The following is a 24558-nucleotide window of genomic DNA, read 5'->3' as shown; positions in this document are numbered from 1 at the left end:
TGCTGATTGCAGGCTGATGTCTCCCTGTCCTTATCTCGACTCCTAAGCCCCTCAATATCTATTTTCTCTCCTGTCCAGCTGAAGAGGGGAGTGACAGAGCAGCTTTGGTGGGCATCTGGCCTCCAGCCAGGGTTAAACCACCGAAGGTTAAAAGCATCCAAGCTGTTGTCCTGCTTATCCTGTTCTAATTCCAGATACTGTACTAGAACATAATCTGATTTTATGCTAAATACAGCTGTATAGTTCTATAGAAAATACCCCAGATTGGGGAAATACAGGTATCTTGAATTCAGGGGGGTGGGGGGTGTTCAGTTTTTCCAGACCTGCTGATATAACCAGTTAATCCAACAGTTAGATGAAAGTCACTGAGCTGGGACTCAGTACATGTAAAACAAGAAACCAGAAGACGCAAGATAAAGCCTTACGGGGAACAGAATTATTCTCAAAAGACACAATTCAGAAAATAGCGTAAGGAGAATTTAAAGGAGGTTTAAGAAACAAATGCCCCTTGGTCACAGGCAGCTGCGGGACAAGCTGATGCTGCAGAACAACGTGAAGTTCTCGCTGCTGCCTTCCAGCAGTGACTTGAAGAGCTGCAGTTCACCCGCTCTGCAGGAGCCTCGCAGGGCAGGACAGGGTAACGCGAGTGCAGTGGTACCAGTCACACAGACTCCCAGACCTGACCTGGCTCTGCAGGCAAGCGGAAGGGCCAGGCCCTTCTTCTCAAGCAGCAGCTCGGACTTCTGACCCTTGTGCTGTATCCTGGTGGGGTTGTAGCAGACGGGAACTTCAACCTTTACAGTTCAGGCACCTATCTCACGCCAGTAGGTACGTATCTGAAATAAATACCAGGACATTCCTCAAAATTAAGCAAAGGAAAGCAAAGTTTGGTAAACACATGTTTAGAAACACTCAAAGCCAGCAGCATTACCCTCCAAGTTCTTCTGGGAAGCTTTCAAGCTTTACAGACAGAAGCCCGAGGGCCTTTCACAGCTGCTTCACTACCTGGCAGGCACTACTAAAAGAGTAGTACTCACGCTTAGCACTACGATGCCTGTGACACAGATCAAGTCAGCCATGGATCTCCAGTAACACAGACAGCCCACAGAGGGCAGAACGAAGACAAAGCGAACAATACATGAGATTTAGGAAACACAAACCTTTCAGCATTTCTCACTCCACCAAGAAAGGGAATCAGGGGAACATTAGTCCCATATTTTGTTTGCATCAGACATACATTTGGGAGAGTCATACCCTTAGAAGGCTAGAAGTTGTTTGGTTAGACTATTTCAAAAGGCATACTAGTGTAACACAATCTTCTCTTATTTAATTGCTTTTAATCTTGAGATCAGTCCAAAGCATCTCTGGTTCAGCAGAACAGAATCCTAAACATATTGCATCCATGAAAGTCTGACACAGTTCCTACTATACAGTACCCACTACCACAGTGAGTGCGAAATCCTCTCTGGGTACTACTATATACTTACACTGCATCTATCAGCTAGGGATTTTTTTTCACATATATATAAAATATATATAATTTAAAGTCAACTTGCAGGTGAGTAGTCCCAGAAATACTTGACTTACTCCTACCAATAAAAAAAAAGTTAAATGAAAAATTAAAAACTTTTCTGTTAAGACCAGAAGTAAACAAAGCTTATAACTCAATTCAAACAACTGTAAACATTATGGATTTTTGTAGTACCACTAAGTTAAGGAAGTTGTCTTTCAAAAGACAACATGCACACACACCACCCCCCAAGCCCACATAACTGCTCTAACAAGGAACTAGTATTCTGCCTTGCAAACACATTCTGTGTTTAATCCATGTAGAATCTGTAAACAAGATGTCAGGCCTTTACAAGTAAAGGCAAAGATGTTTTCCTTTATTACAATATTTGAAGGCTATCACTTGTGTGGTTTGCTTTAATAGCTTGTCATTTATATAATAAAAACAAGTATTTGTACAAAGATGCCGTTTCTTTTTAAAAAAGCAGATCAGTTGAGTGTTTCATAGTTTAATATATAAACCAAAACATAGGAAAGCTATAAAAACATTAATGTGTGCCATGTAATAAACACGTAGCCTTGTATTTTAATGGTTACATGTGTAGATTAAAAAAATTACCACAATGGAAATTTGACTTTGTCATAAAACAGACCAAAACACAGAGTAGAAACACGTCATTTCTGGAACTTGACAATTAGCATCACTTACTCTCTCAAACATCAGCTGGGCTTCAAGTTGTACACCATAAGCGTAAGCTAACATCCTACCAATGGAAGCGTTACAAAATGCATTAAAGGGAAAACACTGCCAGTAAATGAATGTCTTAGTCTTTTTTTTTTTAATTTATTAATGTGTTTATTTTAAAAGACAGCTTGAATCTGTTTTATAGGGTTGGGTTTTTTTGCTGTTCTGCTATCAAAGGTCTCCTTTAAAACCTCTCTGTGAACAACGACCTCACGTTACAAGGACACGAAAGGACAAATAATAACAGACCAGCTGCTTTTTAGGCTTTAATCATGGTAATTCCCCACAGCTGCTCTTCCTCTCAGCACAGGGAAACCAGTTTATTTGGCACATTAAGGATAAAAAAAGAAGTCAAAAACTGAACCAAAGTTTACAACCCTCCAACTGTAAGTTAGCAGTTACAAGGAAGAAAGCCAGACATACGTGTCATGGCAAAATTAAAAACGAAAAGCAGCACACACAACACAGGGAAAAGGTTTTCCAATGATCAGTCTCATCGGAGCCTTCTAGCTGAAACAAAACACATGGATTATTGTTCAAATTCTTCAAACCACAATCGGATTGCTCGGAATCTTCTCTCAAGTCCTATTGTGCTCTTACTTACAGTATGTAAATCCTCACTACATGGCAAGGAGGCTTTGATGAACACATTTCACATTGTTTTTTGTTTTTTTCTTAATCTCAAGTTTTATGCAGATACTTAAAGATCTGTAAAGTCCTGTAAACTCCGGCTGCTTTCCAGTAGTCTGTACCAACTGCTCCTCAGGCAGCTCTGTTTCACTTCAAGTAGTGCTTCACACTGTGGTATCACCAAAGTCCTTGTTCCAGCGAATATAAGCTTCTAGGGTCTGAGGGCTCAAACTGCGCTTTATCTTCTTCAAAGACTCAGTGAAATCCGAGAGTTTGATGTTCCTCATCTAAACAAAAAGTGAAAGAGATCAGGGTCACAAGTGGTTTATGTACTTCAGTTTATTCAAGGAGTACTTCAAGTGTGCTCTATTTTTGTCATGATGTAAGGAAGAAGTTTTTTTTACAGCAACGACACTCAGTCACTGGGACAACCCCTCCCCAGGGACGTGGTCGAGTCCCCATTGCTGGAGGTTTTCAAGATGCACTAGGACTGGGTGCCAGATCATCTCATCCAGGTTCCCTTTCCCACAAAAGGTTGCACCAGGTGATCTTCCAAGGTCCCTGCCCTGTTCTTGATGTTTGTGGCTTGATGGAAGAGTCTTGTAATTTAAGACTATCAGTGCCTATTGCTTTTAATCAGCTAACATTTGGTAATCATGAAGTCTGAATGCCTTATTAAATAGCTCATGTGATGGTGCTATTACTCCCTATTTCACTAGGTGGTGCAAGCTGGTGCCTAAGAGGGCACAGAAAGGAGTGCAAAGACAGACATGGGACTTTTTAACACTGTTACAGTATACCTCTGCTTACCAGAAGAGTAAGGCATGAGAGCTCCCACCCTTACCACAACTGTCTTCAGAGCTTCCTACCAGACACGATGGGGCAAAACCAAAGCATGTGGGATGAGCTCCTCATTATTAAATGAGTGTTAACATGACAGTTGGAGCAGATACCCCATTTCCCTGGGACTAGTGTTTATAGGCTACTGGAGGTAAATGTGCATTCACAACAAACTATCACAGATGTTCCCATCTTCCTGCAACAAATCCTTTCAGCTTATTGTAGCCTTAGTCATGACCTAATGCCAAACACAGAAAAGAGCAGTGGAATTAAGTTTTGCTTTGTTTTCCCCTACAGAGCCATGGTTTGCACACAGATCTGAACAGAGATTTTGGGGTTTTTTTTAATAGGCAGAACCAACCTCTCCCTTTTCAAGTTTACAGATGTAATCTGTGGTGAGGAACTTAGGTGGAGTTTTGTTGTTGTTGTTGTTCTGTTGGGTTTTTTCCTGCTGCATGATGGTCCATGTGAATGAACGTAAGTACCATACACACACACAAATCTCTTTTAAAATCCCTCACATGCTCTCCCTAAAATGACTTCCTTTACATACAGACCGGTGTTGGGAGTAGAAGTGTTTGACATAATGCTTCTGGGAATGTTTTGGGGAAGTAAAAGTCTGACAGAACAAAAGCCAGGCCTCTGACATCATCTGATAGGTAACAAGTTGCAGTTCAGTGAGAAGGCAAAATAGGATAGTCAGCTGAAACAGAGAACAGCGGAGACTTACTACTGGAAGAAGGGGTGCTCTTGAAAACTTGGGAACCAACAAACCACACAAAAGGTCTCAGACATCTGAGAACAGATTTTCTTCTCAAGAAGTAATCAAAAAGGAATTTTGCATGATACTATGTGCATTAAAGGGGACCTTAAAATTTTCTGGTGAGCACACATTGTATTGAAAGGGAAAAGACAACTGCTACAACAGCATACCTCACTGGCAGACATGTTCTTCACCTGTTCTGGTTTTAATTCTGTAAAAGTAAAGGAAGATTAGTGAGTTTCATAAGAACTTTCACCCTGACAACTAGACATGTTAAAAGCACTTTTATTCTGAAAAACAACTCCCACATCTAAAAATTATACCTCTGTGCCTCAACGTAGTCTCCTGTACAGAAAAGTACCTGGTGTTTTTACCTCCTTCTTCCCCATTTATCTGCTCCTCAACCAGGCTGCTCCCACACTCAGTCACTGCAGACACAGTACAAAGCGACAGCAGAACTACTTCCTTCCTCCTAGACAGCACCAAGTGGAACCTGGACTGTGGGCCTTCCCCCATGCTGCTCCTGACACCTACAACCCCGCCCCCACCTCAAGCATGCAGAGTTTTTAGGAAATGGAGATGTACTGTCGGTCAAGAATAGTGAAACAAAACCAGGCAGGGCAGACAGGAGTGCTGCTTGCCCTGCACAGCGCTGCTGGGACCCAACCACTCCTGCAACTTCCACCATTTTGCAGGTTACAGTATCCACATATTCCAGCCAACCTTCTGCTCTGAGGGTGCAAGAAAAAGAGACTAGGCTGGACTTTCAAAAAGTAAATTATTTTATACAGAAGCAGGTGGAAGAAACAGGCAGCACAACATTTCATGGCCTCTTCTGCAAATGGACTTGAAGTGATTTGTCAGCAGAGTAGAGCCTGCGTACCTGAACACATACATTATTAATGCAACCACTCTAAATAAATACATTCAAAGTCATCTCTTGTGAGAGCTATTTCATGCAGCTCTGTTTCCCAGTTATTATGCAGTCTTTTGGAAGATGTGCTTAACAATCTCAACAGCTCCAAGTGAGTAAAAACCCCATTACTTGCAGCAGCTGCTTTCAGAGAGATAGCATACTGGCAAAGCTGCCTGCTAGGGGATTTTTGATTCAATTAATACAACACACACACAAAACACACACAGACCTCTCCTCCCCATACATCATTTAAGAGAGTTGCAACACCTTTTATGGAACACATAATAGGCTCGTATCACAGAACACTTCTGCTCTGGCTGCCTGTAGTGCCTTTCTGTCAGGCAGGCCAATACTTCTGGCAAACCCAAAACTAACATCAAACCTTCACAGACTTTTCTACACAAAATCCTGCTGCTCATCTCCACTAAATGAGATCAGGTCCCTCAGATGCAACCACTGGACACATAACAACTAGCTAATGAAGCAGAACAGAAGGGAGGGTGGCATTTGGGGAGAAAAAAGCATTCACTCTATGTCTTCTCAAGGTTGTTAATGTCAGAGGAAGGACAAACATAGGTAAAACTCTACTTGAATCACAATTGGCATCTGGATCACAATTCAACATTGAGTAGATTTAAAAATCAAATAAGCTATGCCATTCAAACTGTAACTAATCCCCTCCCCCCTAAACACCGAATTGTCTCTGTTCTGGAATTTCCTTCCTGTATAAAGTGGGCAGATCTCTCTCAAGGCTCAAGTGAGGTAATGCAGTCAGAGACTGATACTCAAGTGATAACAACAGAACCAACACCAGCCTAGGAAAGATGCACTAGTTGAAAACCCCACAAATGTGTGAAAAACACTGTGCCCTCCTTTCCTCTTACAACTGCCTGTCTCACATGGGGCAGTACTGCAGGGTCTTGTGTTAAGTCTTGCAATGGTAATATAATAAGGAACAGACCAAAATCCAGCCTAGAAAGCTTAATTTGAGAGGGTTAAATATTACAAAGATGCAGGAAAATATCCCCAATATCAAGGGTGCTGAGTTTTGTTAAACCTGAAATAAAAAGCTGTGCAGCTTACCTCGGATAGGGCCCAGGGCTGCATCCTTTGCTAATGCAGTTAAATCACTTCCAGAGTATCCATCCGTCATTCTTTGTCCCAAGGAAAAAGTGGGGGAAAGGAGGAAGGGAAAAAAAAAACAACCTGCTTCAAAATGTATCAATTTAACTGCAGTTGACTAAAACGTTACTTGATCACAAGTAGTGTTATTTCGATGTTGTTTTGCAAGTTAAATAAATCAGAAGTGCATTCAATGTAAGTGATCTATAGGTAAGTCTTTCCCAGAATAAATTTCAAGTACAGGTGGTGTTCGAGTCCCAGATATCATTCTAGGAAAAGCAAGGTGGTAGCAACCAACTTGGGTTGGTGAAAACTGATCTCAAGCACATGTACCATTTGCCAGGAGAAGGCCCTACACCTCCAGTTTGTCATCATTTGTCATAGATGGATACAAACCAAAAGACTCTCCTGTCCTGCACTCTTTCAACCCAGCCAGTGCAAGGAGAACCCAACCCCACATGTTTATTATGATGCCATCACACAACCAGTTTTTCCTGACTGAAACTATGCACACACCAGAGCCAGAGGAGGGCAAAAGCTGGCCCTACTAAAAATCTAACGGTAACGTTCTGTTTGAACAAGAAACAAACCAACCCAAAACCAAGAAGGAGGTGATTTTGCAGCATGTCTGCAATGGAAAGCCATGGTAGGGGGTGACCCCTGGCCTCCAGGGAGTACAAAATTCTGCTAAATCAGAGGAGCAAACACAGATCTGAAGAGCAGCACCACCACCTTGCTCAGCATTTTAGCTGAGTACTGGAACAACCTCCTATAGTTTACACATGGAAAACGATCTCACAGAGCCAAGTCTGACTCGCCAACCGATTCCAACATTAAAGCCTAAACCTGGAATTACTGATGACTGAAAACCAGCCAAGGCACTTGAGATGTTGGCGACAGCCTGAGCCACAGCCTCAGAATTTGCCTGCAACACTGATCACTTCACATATTTGGCTTCGAGGAAGAATTATAATTCAGCTTGGAAGTGATATACAAGCCCTTATGCAGAAAGAAACAGGTTCTGTGAGTGTGCCTTGCACACACTTCCCGCTGACTTGGGAAGCAATACATTGATAGTGTGCAGGTATTCTGTAAGTGAACTGAAAGGAAGATAAATTGTGCTATCTGCTGGCACGTGGTTGCTTTGCAGGTTTGTTTTTTGCCTAAGACTGGCAGACATACAGACCATCCAACTCCTCAGAATCACAAGGGGAGTGGGCTGGGGTGCAGAGATCAAACCAAGGACCCGACCTCCACGGGAGCTTTTTAGAGCTCTGATTAGAATTAGATTTAATTTCCAATTTAATCACTGACAAACTTTGCAGATTAAGGGCATTCACTGAACCAGGAAGCCACCAATACCTACTGCTAACAGAAGTGAAAAGAAGTAGCAAGAGTTACCTAAAGAAAACAAAAACATCACCACCCCACCCAGCTTGTAGAGCAGTGGCTAGCCACAGCAAAAAGAGCGTCACAGCTCAGTCCTCTGGACATCAGTAATTCTCTTAACAGTTTACAGAAAAATTTGCAGAGGAGCAAAGGAACACAAAAATCACAAGGGAGGTTAAGTGCCCATCTCTTCTGAAACAAAGACAGACAGCAGATGAAGTATCCGGACCCTCAACTTTTCTATTTTCTCTACCTTCAACAAATCCAGCAACAGACAAGCAAAAAGAAGTTGCTTTTGCTTTTAAATGCATGCCAAATGCAAATCTAGCACTGCCTTCCCTACATCAGGGAGGAGAGCTGGACTGCCTGTGGGGTGGGTAGAGAGAAGCATCCTCCTCCCTCCTCCTCCTCCTCAGAAAGAAAAGCACTGATGAGCATGTTTGAACAACAGAAACCCAGTCAGGTAGCACAGGGGGAAAAAAACCCCAAGTGTGTGTGTGTGTATACATATATATTTTTTAAAAACACTTTCATACAGCCCAACAGGAAACCATCCTCCCAAAACAGTCGATTCATTCTCAGCAAGAGTTGTCGCTATCTCATTATTTATGTCAGTTACCTCTGGAATGACTGAAGCAGTCTGAATGAATGCAGCAGAGGAGTATATTTATTTTTTACAGTTACAAAATACTCACCTGGCTAGTTGTGCCAACTCTTTTTGGGTCAACGGACTTCCTTGCTTGCTTAGAAGATTTTTTAGCAAAATGAATCTTGTCTGAAAAGAAGATAGAGTTATCAGCTGTAAAGCTCACTGCCACAGTACAATTAAAATTCTGTTGCAACAAGAAAACTAGGTGTGTGTCAGGTTTGCTTTTGTGCTTCACTAGTTTAAAATCGCCTACAGTGCTTCTGTGATCAGACCATGCACTATCATCCCTCTGAGGGAAGAGATGGGGATTTGGTAATAATGAGATCAAGGGTCAAACTACTTCAAGATTCATCAGAATCCTCATCAGAAGTCCTAATCTGCTGGGGAGCTGAAAAACATTACTTTAAGAAGCGACTTTCATCTTTTGCGATAAACATGCTGCTCCAGCCCAAACGTGCTCCTGCAAGCTCTAACTTCAGGCTTGTCCATGCCTGCTAGTATGTAAGCAACAGCTAATTAGCCAAGAAACACTGAGTAGTTACTACCAGATTTGCTATTAGCATATGCTAAAAAAAAAACAAAACCAAAAAACCACTTGAGAGAGTCACTAGAACAAAAGCAGAGTGTATATGGCCAAGCTGAGCCTGAAGTTAATTCATAGAATTGTAATCAACCAGTAGGACACAGCCTGTGAGAAATGTATTTTCTTCTGTTTTTAAATAAAGCTGATATTTAAAATGAAGGAAATGCATGGAGAACAATACTTACTTCTTCATTTGGTAAAGACACATATACCCGTTTGGTGAATCGTCTAGAAAAAAGCCAAACAGCACACACATATATACATATATACACACACACATACACTTCTGAAACTTTTTAGTCCATACAGATCTAAGATTTGGTTTGATAAATGTCAAAATTTCAACTTCAATTATAAGGAGTAGGTCTACATATTGAAAAAATCCACCACCACCAACAACCAGCAAGACCAACCAACCAATACGCACAAGCCTCTGGCGTCACCTTACCCTTACTCAAAGTTGTAAGACCCCTACCTTGAGAGTGTTTCCTCTCTTGGTGAAATGCCACTGACTACTACCAGCAACAAAATGAAGCATCTCTTCACTGTACACAAAAAACCCCTTTGGAATCATTAAAAATGTGGTTTATTTGTTCAGACAGTGCTGACATGCCTGTTTTCTTCAATCAGAAATGCAAAGAGAAGCAAGCATGAGAACTTGTAGCAAAAAAGTCCTAAGGCAAATCTACAGCAAGATCTAGAACTGCAGGGGACATCAAAAATCCAATATTCACAGACAAGAAATACTGGATTTCACTTAAATTGCTTCTTTCATCCAGCCATTATGATCCAAATAATAGAAAAAGCAGTGTTTAAGATACAGGAGAGTTATAAAACACTGATTTGGTTTTAAGGGGTACTGCTGGTTTAGAAAATTCCAAGGCTTGTGTAGATGTATCCCAGAGAAAAAAGAGACAGGCACCTCTTTGGGAAGTTCAAATTATTTAACCTTGCCAAACAGCTCTTGGCACTTATTCCAAACCTTAATCCAACCAAGACACTAAGTAGCAAAACCTGCTCTTCATAATGAACATCATAATATTGTAGTCAAACAAAGGAAGAGACAGTCTGATACCTGAGAACAGCATCATCAAGCTCCTGGGGCCTGTTTGTTGCTCCCATCACAAGTATTCTGTCCTCTCCAGAAGACTGCACCTATATAACGTAGGAAGGCAAGACAGTTTTCAGTTTACATCAAGTAATAATACAACAAAGCCAGTTAGAGACTTGCCATATATTCAGCACACTGATGGGATCCTACCCTATATGCTTTTTCCCCCCAGCCACGCAGGTACCTTTGGAACAGTCTTTAGATAAATGTAAAATCAAACTAGGAAAGGGTAAAAAGCAAAAAAGGACTGTAAAAACACCAGACACTAAGCCCAACTCATGTTGCTTGAAAAGTTTTGCAAGAGCACAAATGTTGCTGTGGAATTGCACGTTACAACGCTGGAGAAAACTGAGACTACAAAAAGCATTTAAAAAGAAGTTTAAAAGGCTTGAGACTATCTCCTGTTGTGGGCCTTGACACCAAGCATTGTTTAGAATCCTACAGAGGGAGAGAGTATCAAAACTTTACACTTGAAGTGCGTCCAGAACAACTAAACCCAATCAGGGATTCATCTACCAGGGTTCTTGCAAGAAACTGGTCATCAAAATGAGAAGCTGCTCACCAGTATAGACACGGTAACTTTGCTCCCAATTCACCCAAATGCACAAGAATACAGAGTTTCCAAGCCTCAGAGAACATCTTTGGGTGTCAAGAGACGTGTTATTACTCTCCTAGTGTCCAGTCCTTCACAGACTTAAGTTTCTTGCGGCCTTAATGTGTGCACCAAGTTCCACAAAAATATTAGGCGATACAGTTACACCTTGATCCAAAGTTTACTGGCTTACTAATTATGTTTAAATTTCCCCTCTTCATCTCAAGTGAAAATTCTGTCTCTGTGTGTCTAATAATTTCTGCACGTCATTGCGACACTGGATTATTTGCCCTGATCCACCACACTTCGGAGAACGTTTCCCTGATCATCATCTTCATCATTTCAGCCCACCTTCCAGATTACCACCTTTCAGATTACCACCTTCCAGCCCAGACAGAATTTTCCAGAATACTACAGTAAGCAGGTGAAAAAACCCAACAGCGATAAAAAAAAAGCTGCTTTGTGACCAAGGTGGGTGGAGGGGGACAGAGCTAAGCCCCAGAAGCCAAATCCTATTTGTGCTCCACCCTGTAGTGGTGGTACACACTACATCAGCCAGTTCAGCTAAATCAAACAATACCCAGGACTCAATACTTACACCATCAAATTCTATTAAAAATTCTGTTTTTAGACGCCTACTAGCATCATGTTCACCTTCTCGTCTTTCACACAAAAGGCTATCAACTTCATCTGGAAAACAAAGAAGGAGACCTTCATTAAGCATGCTACATTAAAGTCTTCATAGTTGCCTATGTTCTTTTGCTAATATAGGGCTCCAGGAAGAGATCAGATCTTTATCCCTTAAAGTTTTAATGCATGTCCTTTGAACATGTAACACCAAGCACAGATGAGAGAGAAAATAGTCCTGTTGATAATAAACTGCAACCCAGGACCAGCAAAACCTTATTAACACAACATAAAAGTAATTTAACATGCTCTATATGGAATTACTGATTATCCAAGCAGGTCACATCCAAGACACTTGCTGTACACTGCCAAATTACCCAAAGAAGTTGACTCATCTCAATTTAATTAATAAAAATACTTAAGAAAATACACAAAAGTCAACAACATTTATGGTCTTACCAATAAAAATTACAGAAGGCTGAAGTTCTCTGGCTACTGCAAACAGAGCACGCACCAGTTTCTCCCCTTCACCCACCTAAAACAACAGTAAACTGGATTTGGAGGGGGTTTGGGAAGTGTTTATTACAAGACAGCTTTCCTAAGGATCTACAGAAAATCTTGCTGATAACAAACCCCGCTTAGTCCATCCACATTCAGATTACCACTAGTTCAGCATTACATAGTAAAATATAGTTTGTGTCTTAAAAGAAATATTACTTTTCTTATGATCAGAATTGAGCTGAAAGAGAATTTGTTGCCTAAATTATCTCATTGAAAGAGAGCTGGGACCCGCTTCATTTCCTTTTTAAAAGAAGAAAAACCTACACACACTCTTTTATATGACAGCCAGGGTTATCCTGAACTGTAAAAGCTTTTGACATTATCACAAGCACAAACTAAAATTGTTTAGTCCCCAAGTTGCTTTTTAGGAACTTTATATTCACTAGAGGGTAACTTCACCAAGGACTTATCAGAAGTTTCTGTCCACTTTAAGCCCCAATCACATCAGCATTTTCAGATCAATACAATTTACAGCTGGTACTTACGTATTTTGAAGTTAGGCTCGCTGCACTTATATTAAAGAAAGTAGCATTTGATTCTGCAGCAACTGCTTTGGCCTAGGAGAGGGGCGGAAAAAAAAATACATTTTAAAACATCCCATTGATGATAACGCTCTTCTTCTGTAGCTACTCATGTCCTGATTATGATTTTGACAACCCCTGTTCCTTCATAGGGAACACTTTGTAAATACTACAGAAAACTTCTATACAGACCACTTATAAACAGAAATGGGTAATTGGCCTAACCACTAGATAAGTTTTCAGACCCCCTTAGCCTTCTCTAATCACATCACGTCCATAGCCAACTACAGCTTGCTTGCAGAAGAGTACAATGCTCCAGCTCCTTTCAGTGTATCCTGAAGAGACACCTGAAATGGTTTTACCTCATTTAGAGTGATAATCTAGGGTAGCAGTTAAATCAAATCACATTAAAAATTATGTGGGGTTTGTGGGTCTTTTTCCCCTCTCCGTGCCCTATGTATGCAGACTGTTTTCAGAGGAAAGCCAGGGAAAAACCAGTTCAGCCACAACGCTCACGCAGAGCACCCCCTTCTTTAACAGTTCCACCGTACTCAAGCGATTGTGATTCCCTCGTTATACAGTTTAATTTTACTGATTAGCAGTCGTGTTCCAACATGTCAAACCTCACAGCTGAGGCGAAGCAAACTGCTGTGCTTCAGAGCTGACCCAGCCTCGGCTGCGGGAGCGTGCAGCTGCAGCCACGCCATGTGACGCAGGACAATGTCCCCAGCTCAGCCGCATCAGGACACCCCATTGCTCAGGCTGATGCACAGCCATCTCCCTCCAGTTCCCTGGAGCCACCACATCAGGCTGAGAAAACAAGGAGCAGCCAGACAGTTGCACAGCACCTGGGCTCCTTGCACAGCAGCGTGCAAGTCAGACCACCCCAATCCCCCTTCTTGCCACTGTCTGCTTGCCCATTTCCAAAATGTACATGTAGTTTTGGTGGAAAGCAGACCATTTGTCATTAACTGCTGCTGTACACAAACAATTAACTGCTACTCTTTCTGAAAATGAAGGATGAATTCACTAGTTTAAGTTGTAATATCTAAGATGATCAGAGAAGAGTTTAGCAACTTCCTCTGCTATGAAATCCAGTTAAGATCAATTTTTGCATTTTGCTGTCAAACTGACACCATATCACATACCAAGGAAGAATATAATATACAGTTCATTACTACAACACCCAAACTGAAAGGCACCCCTCATGGTTACACTTTAAGTCCACCAAATCATGCATTAAATAATGTCCTCACCAACATTGTCTTCCCATTTCCTGGTGGGCCGAACAGCAATAATCCACGTGCAGGAGCTCGAAGTCCTGTAAATAACTGAGAGGTACATCATCCTAAGTTACCTTCAAAGACTTAAAGAAAAAGCTGATTTACCTCTAAGGAAATGGTTTGAGATTGAGGAATGGCTCACTGGCTGGCAGTGGCAGGAACAGTACAGATTTTGAGAGCACTACATTCTGTTACAACCTGACCTAACGCATGTCTCCATTGTTTCCCACCCAACAGTTAAATTACATTATGATCATTCTGTGGACAGAGGCACTGTGAAACGAGTATAACAGGCAGTAACACATTCTGCAAGGCAGACCAGCCTAACAAGTTTGCAGCATCAAATCCATTTAAAAGGGAGTAAATGTAGGCATGCAGACAGCTAAAGCAATGTCCCTACTAAATCCACACGGAAGAACCACTCCATCTTTCTCATTTGTTTTTGTTTGGCTTTGGTTTTTTAATTAAATTAAACTTGAAAAGATCTAAACTTTGACTAGATTTATTTAAAGTATTACTTCACCATCACATACTCTCTCCAAACACTACTGAAAATAGTCTCCTCCCTCTCATTTTGCATCGGTTTAATCTTTTCTCCACTATGAAACTGTACCCATCATATGTAGCACCACAGCAAGCAAATCTACTAATTCTCACAGAGCACATCTCTTTAATTAATCCTTCAGCCTGTTTGCCCCAGCACTTTCTTCAAGAGCAGAAGCTTCAAGTTTCAGAGTTCTGGGTTTGGCCCCACACTAACCCTTCCATTTCACTTTCCCGTCATTCCAGATGTAGGGATAACAAGGTGTCACTGTATAAAGCACCGTGCCTACACCCCCTTGTTGGCAGGCACTCCTTCCCACGATACCCATGATAAGAAGCAGCTCCATTACCAGTCTAGTGCTCTTGAGATGACCAACCACAGTTCAGCTGCAACTGAAACACACCACTAAGACACACTAAGACACACTAAGACACACTAAGACACACTAAGACACACTAAGACACACTAAGACACACTAAGACACACTAAGACACACTAAGACACACTAAGACACACTAAGACACACTAAGACACACTAAGACACACTAAGACACACTAAGACACACTAAGACACACTAAGACACACTAAGACACACTAAGACACACTAAGACACACTAAGACACACTAAGACACACTAAGCTTTTAAAGTTTTTATTAACAGACTAATCATATTGAACACGGTCTGAACTAATTGCTACCATTTTATTACCATCTCACTGCTTAAGTAGTTGTAGTCATGACTAGCCAGTGTTTTCTATTCGTTCACCTCAACTCTTGCTCTCCTACAAAAACTCCATTAACCAGCTTGTTTAAATATGAATTTGAGTTCAAAACTTCATTACTGAAGCAGTACTTAATTGACTAAATATTGTCCTATAGTTGCCACACCTATCACATTCATTTGCAAGGAATAAAACCAACCTCTTTACCCCTAAGGAAAGTTTAAAAATTCACAAGATTCTCTGTCCCCCTTATTATCTCAGCCTACACCAAGGTTAGTCCCATTGCTAGCTACACTAATCTGAAAACTTATTGGAAAAAAAACTTGTAACTCTCCCAAGCCTCAACATCTCAAAGTCATTCCCACCCAGCTTGCTGTATTAGCATTACTGAGCAACAAACTTGACATACTAAAGCGCTGTAATAGCAGAGACAGTACAATGACATTTTCCTTCTGCATAATAATACCAGAGCATGCATATTTGATGCCAAAGGCCCAGTATTCCTGTGATGCTATGCCAGGTTTAAGGTTTCTTTCCTGTGGTGCTTCAAAACCAGAAACCTCATTAAAGGAAAGAGGAAGACCACAGAGCAATTCCAGTCAACCGTCAAGGTGACAAGAGACCCACAGGTGAGTGAAACAGAACAAATGGCAGTTTGGCTTGAATCATCAGCACTGCAGTAAATTATTGCATGCAACTTCTGCAAGAGTCCAGCAATTTCTAGCAAGTCCAGCTTTAGAAAATGACCAATTTATTCTAGAAAGAAAATTCCAGTAGTAGACAGACCAGACCTGAACCTAGACAGTGACAGTAGTTGAGGCACCACCTATGATAAACAACATAAAAGCCTAAATGACCAACTTCCACTCAGCCAAGCAGAGAAGAAATCTGTCCTCAAATGTAATACACCTCAGTGTACTTGCTTCTACACTTCTTTGCATCCTCTCCTGTTGTGAGCAGAATGTCTATCCAACATCCGCAGAGAACATGACCACACCACCAATTCAATATTCTTCAGATCAGAGAGTGTTGTAACTTCATTTAGCTACACAAATCTCATCTCTTTCACTCTTCCAGTTCGGGGGTCTGTCCTTTACACACCCATAGAGGGTTGGACACACAGCAGGAAAGTCAGCCTCAGAAGTTTTCAGGACAGTTTTCTTTGGTTTCGTTTCGGGTTTTTAGGGGTTTGTGCTTTGCTGGTTTTGGTTTACTTTTTAAAGTTATTGCCTCAGTCACTTCAACATTGAACTAACAGAAGACAAGGGACTTCACAGTAGTATTTTAACACATAAATTCTTCGTTCCTCTTTTCCAGGATGGCTATCACCACACAGGTACCAACAGATACCACAACCAGCAAAGGCAGGATGTGTGAAGCACAGTACATCTCTCTGATTCTGTCACAGAATAACAACAAAACCCAGCCCCTTACCTCAGGTCTAAGGGAAGGAAGGATAACAATTTCTTGTAATGCTTGTTTAGCCAGTTCTTGCCCTGCGATATCATCAAATTTGACAGCTGGGCCACTAACAAAGAAATGGAATACTAATTAGTTTAACAATGAGATACTCTTTTTCAGCTGCAGCTGACTAATTTAATGCATTTCACTATTTATACAGAACCCTTTTGAGGAAATCTACAACTTACGTTGCTGAGCATTTAAGAAGATAAGCATTTTTGATTTTTCATCATTTTGCCAAAGTAACCAACCAACCAAAAAAATCCACCAAAACAACCCACAAAAACCCCACAACAAACTAGAAGTACTTGTTTGCATGCCAAGAAGACAAGACTATACTGAATTAAAAACTCGTTCTTTTGCCTACTTTTCTTCAGACTTACCTATCAACAATTTCATTCAGAATAAGGTTAGCAAGATTACTGTCCACATTTCTAAATATCTTCAGCTCTTTCTTTTTTCGAGGGGCAGTGGTGGGAGTAGAAGGCTTATTTGTTCTGCTATTTTTAGGAGCAACCTGGAGAGTGGGACAGGAAAAAAGACCCAAACAAACTTTATACTTTCAAAGCATACTGTTAACAAAACTTCTTCTACACTTCATTTCCTCCAGTAAAACCTATTTTGTCAACAAATACCAGGTGTTCTGATGCTGTACTTTGCTATAATATATTATCATATTCAGCCAAAGTTAGAACATCTTAGGCTACAGTGATGAGTGGGTTTTTGGCTTCATTCTCTTTTGGTGTTTCCTTGGTTGGGGGTTTGTTTGGTTTTGGGTTTGTTTTTTTTTAAAGGAAACTCATTGTATTTAAACTACAATATTTTTCCCAGCATACTGTAGAACAGAGCATCACAAACTGTTCCAGATTCTCAAGTCTATAAGCAAGAGCTTCTACTGCTGCCATACTCTGATAAAAGGCCACATCAAAGCTTTGTTATTATAGCAGCACTAATGTTTAACCACGTATATACGCTGTCAGTTCTGCCCTTTATTCTACTTTACTATAGAAATAACGGGGGGAGAAGATAAGGGTAGAAGGGAAAGAGATGGGTCAAAAGAAACATACCATTTTTCTGCCTCATTAGGATAAGACATATCTTTGTATTTCAGTCACAATTCAAACATAATTTACTTCTCAGTATGGTTGCAATACCACCCGTGCATGCATGCTTTGAAAAAGGAGAAACACTGGGGGCAAAATCTGTGCTGTGTGAGTAAGAGGGGTTTTTTCCCCTCCATCTTTTACAGACTGGGAGTAGCATTTATTTTTCTCTTAGATAAGCTTCAGACAGTTTCCTATGCATTTTTCAAAAGAAGTATTATCTTTTATTACTGCTATTACAACCAAAATTCATTTGCCACAGAACCACCTGATGTCCCTGATCTCTAAAACCCACTCTGCAGACTAGCTCAAGATGCTTAGAAAAAAAAAAAATAGGTGTTTAAGGTTTTTGGGTTTTGGTTGGGTTTTCTCCCCCCAAAAAGTATTTTTTTGCTGCTACAATACTGCAAAGACAGTAAATCCAAAATTTGTTCTGGAATTGGCACCGACTTTCCCAGTGTGTAGTATGTTTATCCTCACCATACCTTGTGAGTTGAAGCTGCAGGATTAGGTGTTGGTCTAGACACAGAAGATGATGATATCCCACTGTAGCTAGGAGTTCGATGGTGACCTGAAAGGCCTGTGGATCCAGTTTTTGCAACAGTTTTTGAACGAGGAAGGGAATTACTGGTGTGTGTTAAGGGATCCTTCTTTTTTGGAACCGCTCCACTTTCTATAAAGAAAACCAACGCCATGAGAACATTTTCAGCAGTCATAATCTTACCATCAACTCTAACTTGAAGATAGCATTGTTGAGACATAATACAGCAGTCTAGCAGAGTAACACAAGTTTGTAAAGAGGTTTAGTACTTTTAAGGGGATATTAAATGCAACTTTCTTCTAAAGTTAAGATTTTAGTAGTTCTCAAAACCAACACTAGTTATCCACCTTAGGAAAGCTAGAGATGGGTAAGTCCTGTATTAAGGGAGGATCACCACCTATTCCTTACAACAGAAGATGACAGAACACAAGCCAGATTTTCCTTCCCAAGTACTCCTAAAAACACTCATTATAAAAACCTCAAATTCCAAGCTCTTAGTTTCAGAGCATTCATTGCACAAGCGATATTAGCACGCTAGTGACTCTGGATGCCAGCTAACACTATCTAGCACCTTCCACACAGAAGCTCCACCAAGGCACTTCAGTTGGGGAAAATAAAAATAATTATATCTGCAAGCAACTATCAGGAGCTTTTTCTTACAACTTTGTTGCACCTCAGGAATCTCAAAGGGTAAGTACATTCTGAAAGGGCAGCGCTGAAGCAGCTTGTCTTCCTAAATTTAAAACTAAGTCCTAAAATATTACATTACACCCCTGGATTCATACACCTCCACACATTCTGTTCACACTTGCTCTAATTCACCTTCATGATGGAGCAGGAAGGTGTCAAATCTATTGACATATATACACACACAACAACATACTAGCTACAGGTGAATAAACTACAAAAGGCCATTTTGGTCCACAGTTACGTGAACTAGCAATTTTTCTACATTCTCTCTATAGGATACATGATAAAATATGGTTCCTTGGCACAGAAATGACAACTCTAAGACCTCAAAACAGAGCCCAGGTGCTAAGAAGGTGATACAGCAAGCGTACAGGTTCGTCAGGCTGCTTAACAATTAGAGTGCAGGTATCAGATCAGGTTTGAGTTTTTTTCATGGTGAGAATACAGTACTGGAAGCTGCATAGTACAGTACTGTTGCCTGCAATTGAAACTGTAAACACTGACTTACTTTATGCCCTTTTAAAAGGACTAAGTAAGAGTAGGATGAGGTGAAGATGCTCAAGATGGATTTTAGCTATGGGTTTCTTCACTACAGTTTTAGAAATATGCAGCTCAGTTTGTCTTGGTACTCTTAAGAAAAATGGCCAAAGAACTCTGATTTTTAAGGACATTAATAGCTTTATGAATAATTTGTCATTTGTAGGATTCAGTTCAGTGAAATACCTTCATAATTTTTAATGTTGTGTTTAAAACAGTGAGAATACTCCAGCAAGACAGTACCATGAAAGGATTAATTAATTACTACTATGTTCTCAGCCTCTTTAAACACAGAAGTTTTGCAAAACATCAGAAGCAAATCTTTACCCAGCCTGCAGTTATGCATGTGTTGAACTCCTTGGCTAACAAGCTCCCGCTGCCTTTCGTCAGTCACAGATCTACCCCTTTTTAGAGTTACAGAAACTCTTCAGGGAGCATCATAAACAATGCAGATGTATGAATATGCAAAAAACAAGGGAACTTGGAGAGTATAATTAATTACATTTACCTGTAAGGTATTTCTTGTTAATAACAAAGAAAAAAAAAGAAGCAAACCAAAACACAACAACAAAACCAAAAAAACCCACCACAACAAACAAAGAACAACCACAAACAAAAACCTGGCCGCTTACTAAATCACACACAGATCCAGAGCTGGTAACATTTATGAAGTCATTCCAGCTCAGGAATTTAAGTGAAAAGCTCTTCACAATTAGGAAGACTTAGAAACTTTCAAGTTCAAAAAGCAGTGTATGAATCTATTACAAAAAAAAAAAAAGAAAGAAAAAGAAAAAGCAGGATACTCAATACTTTAATCCAATTTAATCAAAACGTGGCACTTGATTTGGCAGTTGATTTTATTTTTTTCCTTCAGCCACAATTGCACAGCTGGCTTAAAGTCAACTTAGGAAGGCTAAGGTAGTTTTTCTCCATTTGCTTCACCCTAACAGGTTGCTCAACTATCACACTTTCCCATCTATTGAGAAAGATGCACACACATTGCAATTTTGAGAGTCATACACTTGCAGAGATAAGGAGTATTTCAGGAAGCTGGAAATACAGGGATGGGGAAGGAAAAAGAGAAGGGTTTAAATACAAATTACAATCTATTCTCACTGTATCTCCAGGAATCAGGACCACTAAGTTGACACATTTTCTGTGACCAGACCTGATGGGTAGATAACACAGAAAGAAGCACTGATGAACTACGCTTGAACACGTTGTTCAGTGTCAACTCTAAAGGGAAATATAATTTTACCTGCACTTTTTTGTTGAAGAATAAAAATGTGATCAAACTTCTCAATTAGTTTATTTAAAGATCAGCTATTTCTAAAGCACTAAGTGTTTAAGAGCACTGTATGTCACTTGTCAGACTGACAGCCCCTACTGTTTCATTACGTAAAAATATGTATTTTGCTCTAGTAAATGCAAAACCCTTGAGACACATTTCCTATCCATTTGTATTTATCATCTGCTGAAAGACTGAAAACATACTGCAAGTGGCCTTAAAACCTCTGTAGTATCTCCAGCAGCCTTTTGCCAGGTGTTTCGCCATTCCATATAAAACCGTAGAGAGGTGCCTGAAATATCTTCTAACCATAAAAGAGAGACCACAGCAGTTGTTCGGGTGTACGTGAAACACTGAACAATTGTTTACTTCATACATACTTATGTGATAGGAAGAGGAGCTTGACCATTTTGATTTTATTCTTGACTGGATGGAGTAGTTTACTTTAAAGCTCCAAGCTAACACCACCAGATAACGCAGCAATAATAACTGCCTGGCCCTGAAAGCATCCCTGCAATTGTGATCTGACATCCAAACCCACACACAAGAAACAAGTAACAAACAAGGGGAAAAAAATGTTATCTGAGGTTTTCTGTCGGTTAAACTGTGATGAGCTGCAAACACACATGCCCAATTTCAGCCTCCCTTACAGAAAGAAATGTTAAAACAGATTTACATCTTCGAAAAAAAATAGTTAAATGGGTGACATAAGGATATGTCCAACCAACTTCAATAGAAGCTTGATTATACTGCACACCTGGAAGCACAGGAATGATCTAGAAAATATGCAGCTCTAGCTTATTTAATAAGGATAACAGCATACTTTGTATTTCTAAACCCCAAGCCAATTATATGTTCTTTTGTGCACCTAAAACCTATTAAGGCACACCTTAATCAACAAGTTTCTGCTGTTCTGTAACTACTCAAACATCTAGAAGCAAGTTTAAACGAAAATTAGCAGCAGTAGTTCCAGTATGGCAGAGCAGTTTCTGTCCTTTAGTTGTGAAACCTTAAAAATCATCAAGGGATATTCCTCAGAAATTCCTTATGTATGCCTATTGGTAACTAAGAGAAGTTACTATGTGCAGTCTGTGGGAAAAAAAGAAAGAGAGAATTCTAAACTGGTGATTTATGTATGTAGTTGTGTTTTTCAAAAAATTATTTTTAAACTGCTTAGCTATACACTTTCTGCAAATACTGCCATGAAAAATACATGCAGCAATTGCAAGACTGATAGTTATTCAGGATCAGCACCCACAGTACTCTCAAAACAGTAATTACTTCCAAGACTATGTTCAGATGTTTCAAATAGGTAGATTCAAGTAATAAAAGCTACCTGGCAGAAAGCTTCAGCAGCTAACCAGGACAGGTGCCATGTTTCAAACCACAGCACAGCACCACAAACCAGGGACAAGATCATTCTCCTTTCAGGACAGAGCCCTGTCAGTCAAAGATCTACTTTTGCTAAATTATGATGTTAAAAACACTATTATTGCTACTTGTTCAGCTACTATAGCAGCTCCTTAAGAAAGTTTAAAGAGCAGAATTTGTGCAACTTGAAAAACGTTGCCAAAATATGCCTACTACTCAAGATGTGCCAGAAAATCCTTCCAAGTGTCAACTGAGATAAAATACTAGCTACTTGCACAGTGCCAGTGGTGTGGTAAGAGAGAGAAATTGAATGTTTTTTTCTGATCAGGTACCACCCTGATATTTGCATGATAAATGTAAAATGGTACACTGGATTTACTGTCATACCATCAGTACTGTGTGCCCAGTAAGTTCATAAAACTCAAGTGTGGCTTTTGGGAAGATGGGCATACTCTCCTTCTCAATCTTGTTTAAAAACAAAAAAAACACAGCCACCCACAATGCAAAGAAAACTTGCATCTCAGGGGGCGGGGCAGGGAAACAGATAAATTGTTTTACATTTACTGTAAGAAGGCTATGAGAACAAGAGTGATGGATATTAAACAATAAATAGGTATTTCAAAATAAAGTTTTGGGTCAAGGCTACCTGATCTTAGTCTTAAGTCACTGAGTAGCCTTCTGCAACCAAAGGGCAGGTGATACTGCTGCAATGAGATTTATAATGAGGGTTTAGAAGACCTATCAGATACATTTTCAAGAAAAAAATCTCTAGCTAGTCAGGGGAGTAAGGAACCTATGAATGAGGAAGAGAGGAATAGGCAGTCACTTGTACTATAATAAAGTAAATTGGTCTGAAAGGCTCACACAAAAAGTATCGTGGAAGATGGCAGAATCTGAAACCAGTAACTTTTGGAAATATAAAAAATGGGCAGTATAGCTGTGAGGATAGAATACCAGAGAGAATTAAGAAGCGAAAAAAAACATCTTTATAGAGACTTTGATCTTTAAAGGCAAATTAAAGGAAGCAAAGGACACTCTGACCAAAGAACGGGCAAAAAGGCACTTTCATGACGTTAAAACCCATGAACGACAAATGTTTCACACTTCATAAAATCGTGGACTTCTGAAAAGCCCAGCCTGGTCAAGCAGCAGCACAGCCAATGCTTTATGCAGGCAGAAAAATGAAGCTTGTGCCAAAGCCCCGTCGCTCAGTACCTCTGCACAGCCCCTTTCTCGGTGCCAGCAGTCCTCCTATCTCAAGTAACCTGCAAGCAGCTTTGGTACAGTTTTCTGGGAATTTATCATCTACTTTGTGTTTTTAAATTATCACACCTGTCTGTGTGACAATACCATCTTTGCTACAACAGATATATGGAAGTACTTTAAAGGAAAAAAAGCATGGCACCAATATGTTCTGACAAGGAAGACTCCCTGCCCCCACATCCTCTCCCCCCCAAAGAGAGACAGACAGCATGAGAGAGAGAGAGAGCACACACAAGAACAGGCACCAGCCAATTAAGAAATTCAGACCCCAATTAATGGGCTGAATTTGCTGATACTATCAAGGACCCTACAGTAGCTGAAGAAGTTCAGTACTTTGATCAAACCTCTAACTTTCACAAGTTATGAAACTGAAATTCACTGGCAATGTCAATGCAAATGGAACAAGCCTCTGGAAGTCTTGTTCAAAGTAACGAGTAGATGCCTGGTACCTCACTCTTTTTCCACCATCTGCTCTTTAGTCCTTACTGTTTCTTCCCAGATCCCACTGAGGCTGGTAAATGTACATTTCTCCACTAGCCTGCATTCCTTTTCAGAAAGTGGACAGAGTCTCAGGAAAAAAAGCATCCCCAGAAGACCACAGCCCTTTGCAGTTGTTTCACTATCCTTTCCTCCACAGTTTTGCAGTGGTTCAGTGATCCATCTTCTCTAAGTCACCTGGAATATGACCCTGAACAGGTAAACTAAGACCACTTTCCACAAGTTTACCTACAGCAAGCACCTCCTTCTACAGGAATTTCTGTAACACCACCTGCCACGCAACTGGCAAAATGTTTCTTCAGTTCCAGTAGCTACCAGTGGATATTCAATGCTTTGTTACTAACAGATTTAAGTAGCTGAATTAACAGTTTTAAGCATGAAAGTTCAGTCTAACCTTCCCCTGCAACACCCAATTCTGAGATGCGCTGAGAAAGGTACAAAAACGTAAAGAGTTTAAAGAAAAGGCATTCATATTGAATCAGAGGGAGTCTGTTACCAACTTCTGTGTGTATGTTCTGTATGTATTTGCTCATTCAATGTGTACACAACCAGGCAAAAAAGACAAGAGTTGGAATGGATCATTTAATGTACAGAGTTGTTAAGCTTGATCTACATGGGAACTTAGAGTGAAGAGCCATTTTTACTACACCTTTTTCACAAATGCAGTTAGCAAAAGTACCACACACATAGTAATCTAA

The 24558-nt window shown here is 40.3% G+C and overlaps 1 protein-coding gene across 1 annotated transcript in view; it reads right to left on the bottom strand.

Moving 5' to 3' along the window:
* Positions 1 to 2002: 2002 nt before the first annotated feature.
* The window catches only part of SPAST (spastin), a 35595-nt gene continuing 13039 nt past the window's right edge, over positions 2003 to 24558 (bottom strand). Inside the window, exons 5-17 of the mRNA XM_084262530.1 lie at positions 18158 to 18345; positions 16953 to 17086; positions 16543 to 16636; positions 13815 to 13889; positions 12523 to 12594; positions 11936 to 12011; positions 11448 to 11539; positions 10222 to 10301; positions 9332 to 9374; positions 8610 to 8689; positions 6487 to 6557; positions 4658 to 4698; positions 2003 to 3171 (exon numbers count right to left, since the gene is read on the bottom strand). Of these exons, the coding sequence (XP_084118656.1) occupies positions 3049 to 3171; positions 4658 to 4698; positions 6487 to 6557; positions 8610 to 8689; positions 9332 to 9374; positions 10222 to 10301; positions 11448 to 11539; positions 11936 to 12011; positions 12523 to 12594; positions 13815 to 13889; positions 16543 to 16636; positions 16953 to 17086; positions 18158 to 18345 (1169 nt within the window). The 3' untranslated portion in view covers positions 2003 to 3048. The remainder of the gene's footprint in view (positions 3172 to 4657; positions 4699 to 6486; positions 6558 to 8609; positions 8690 to 9331; positions 9375 to 10221; positions 10302 to 11447; positions 11540 to 11935; positions 12012 to 12522; positions 12595 to 13814; positions 13890 to 16542; positions 16637 to 16952; positions 17087 to 18157; positions 18346 to 24558) is intronic.

Source organism: Gallinula chloropus, assembly GCF_964237585.1.
Source record: "Gallinula chloropus genome assembly, chromosome: 3".
NCBI lineage: Eukaryota > Metazoa > Chordata > Aves > Gruiformes > Rallidae > Gallinula > Gallinula chloropus.
The sequence above is the reverse complement of the archived record's forward strand: the minus strand, read 5'-3'. Positions and strand labels throughout refer to the sequence as shown.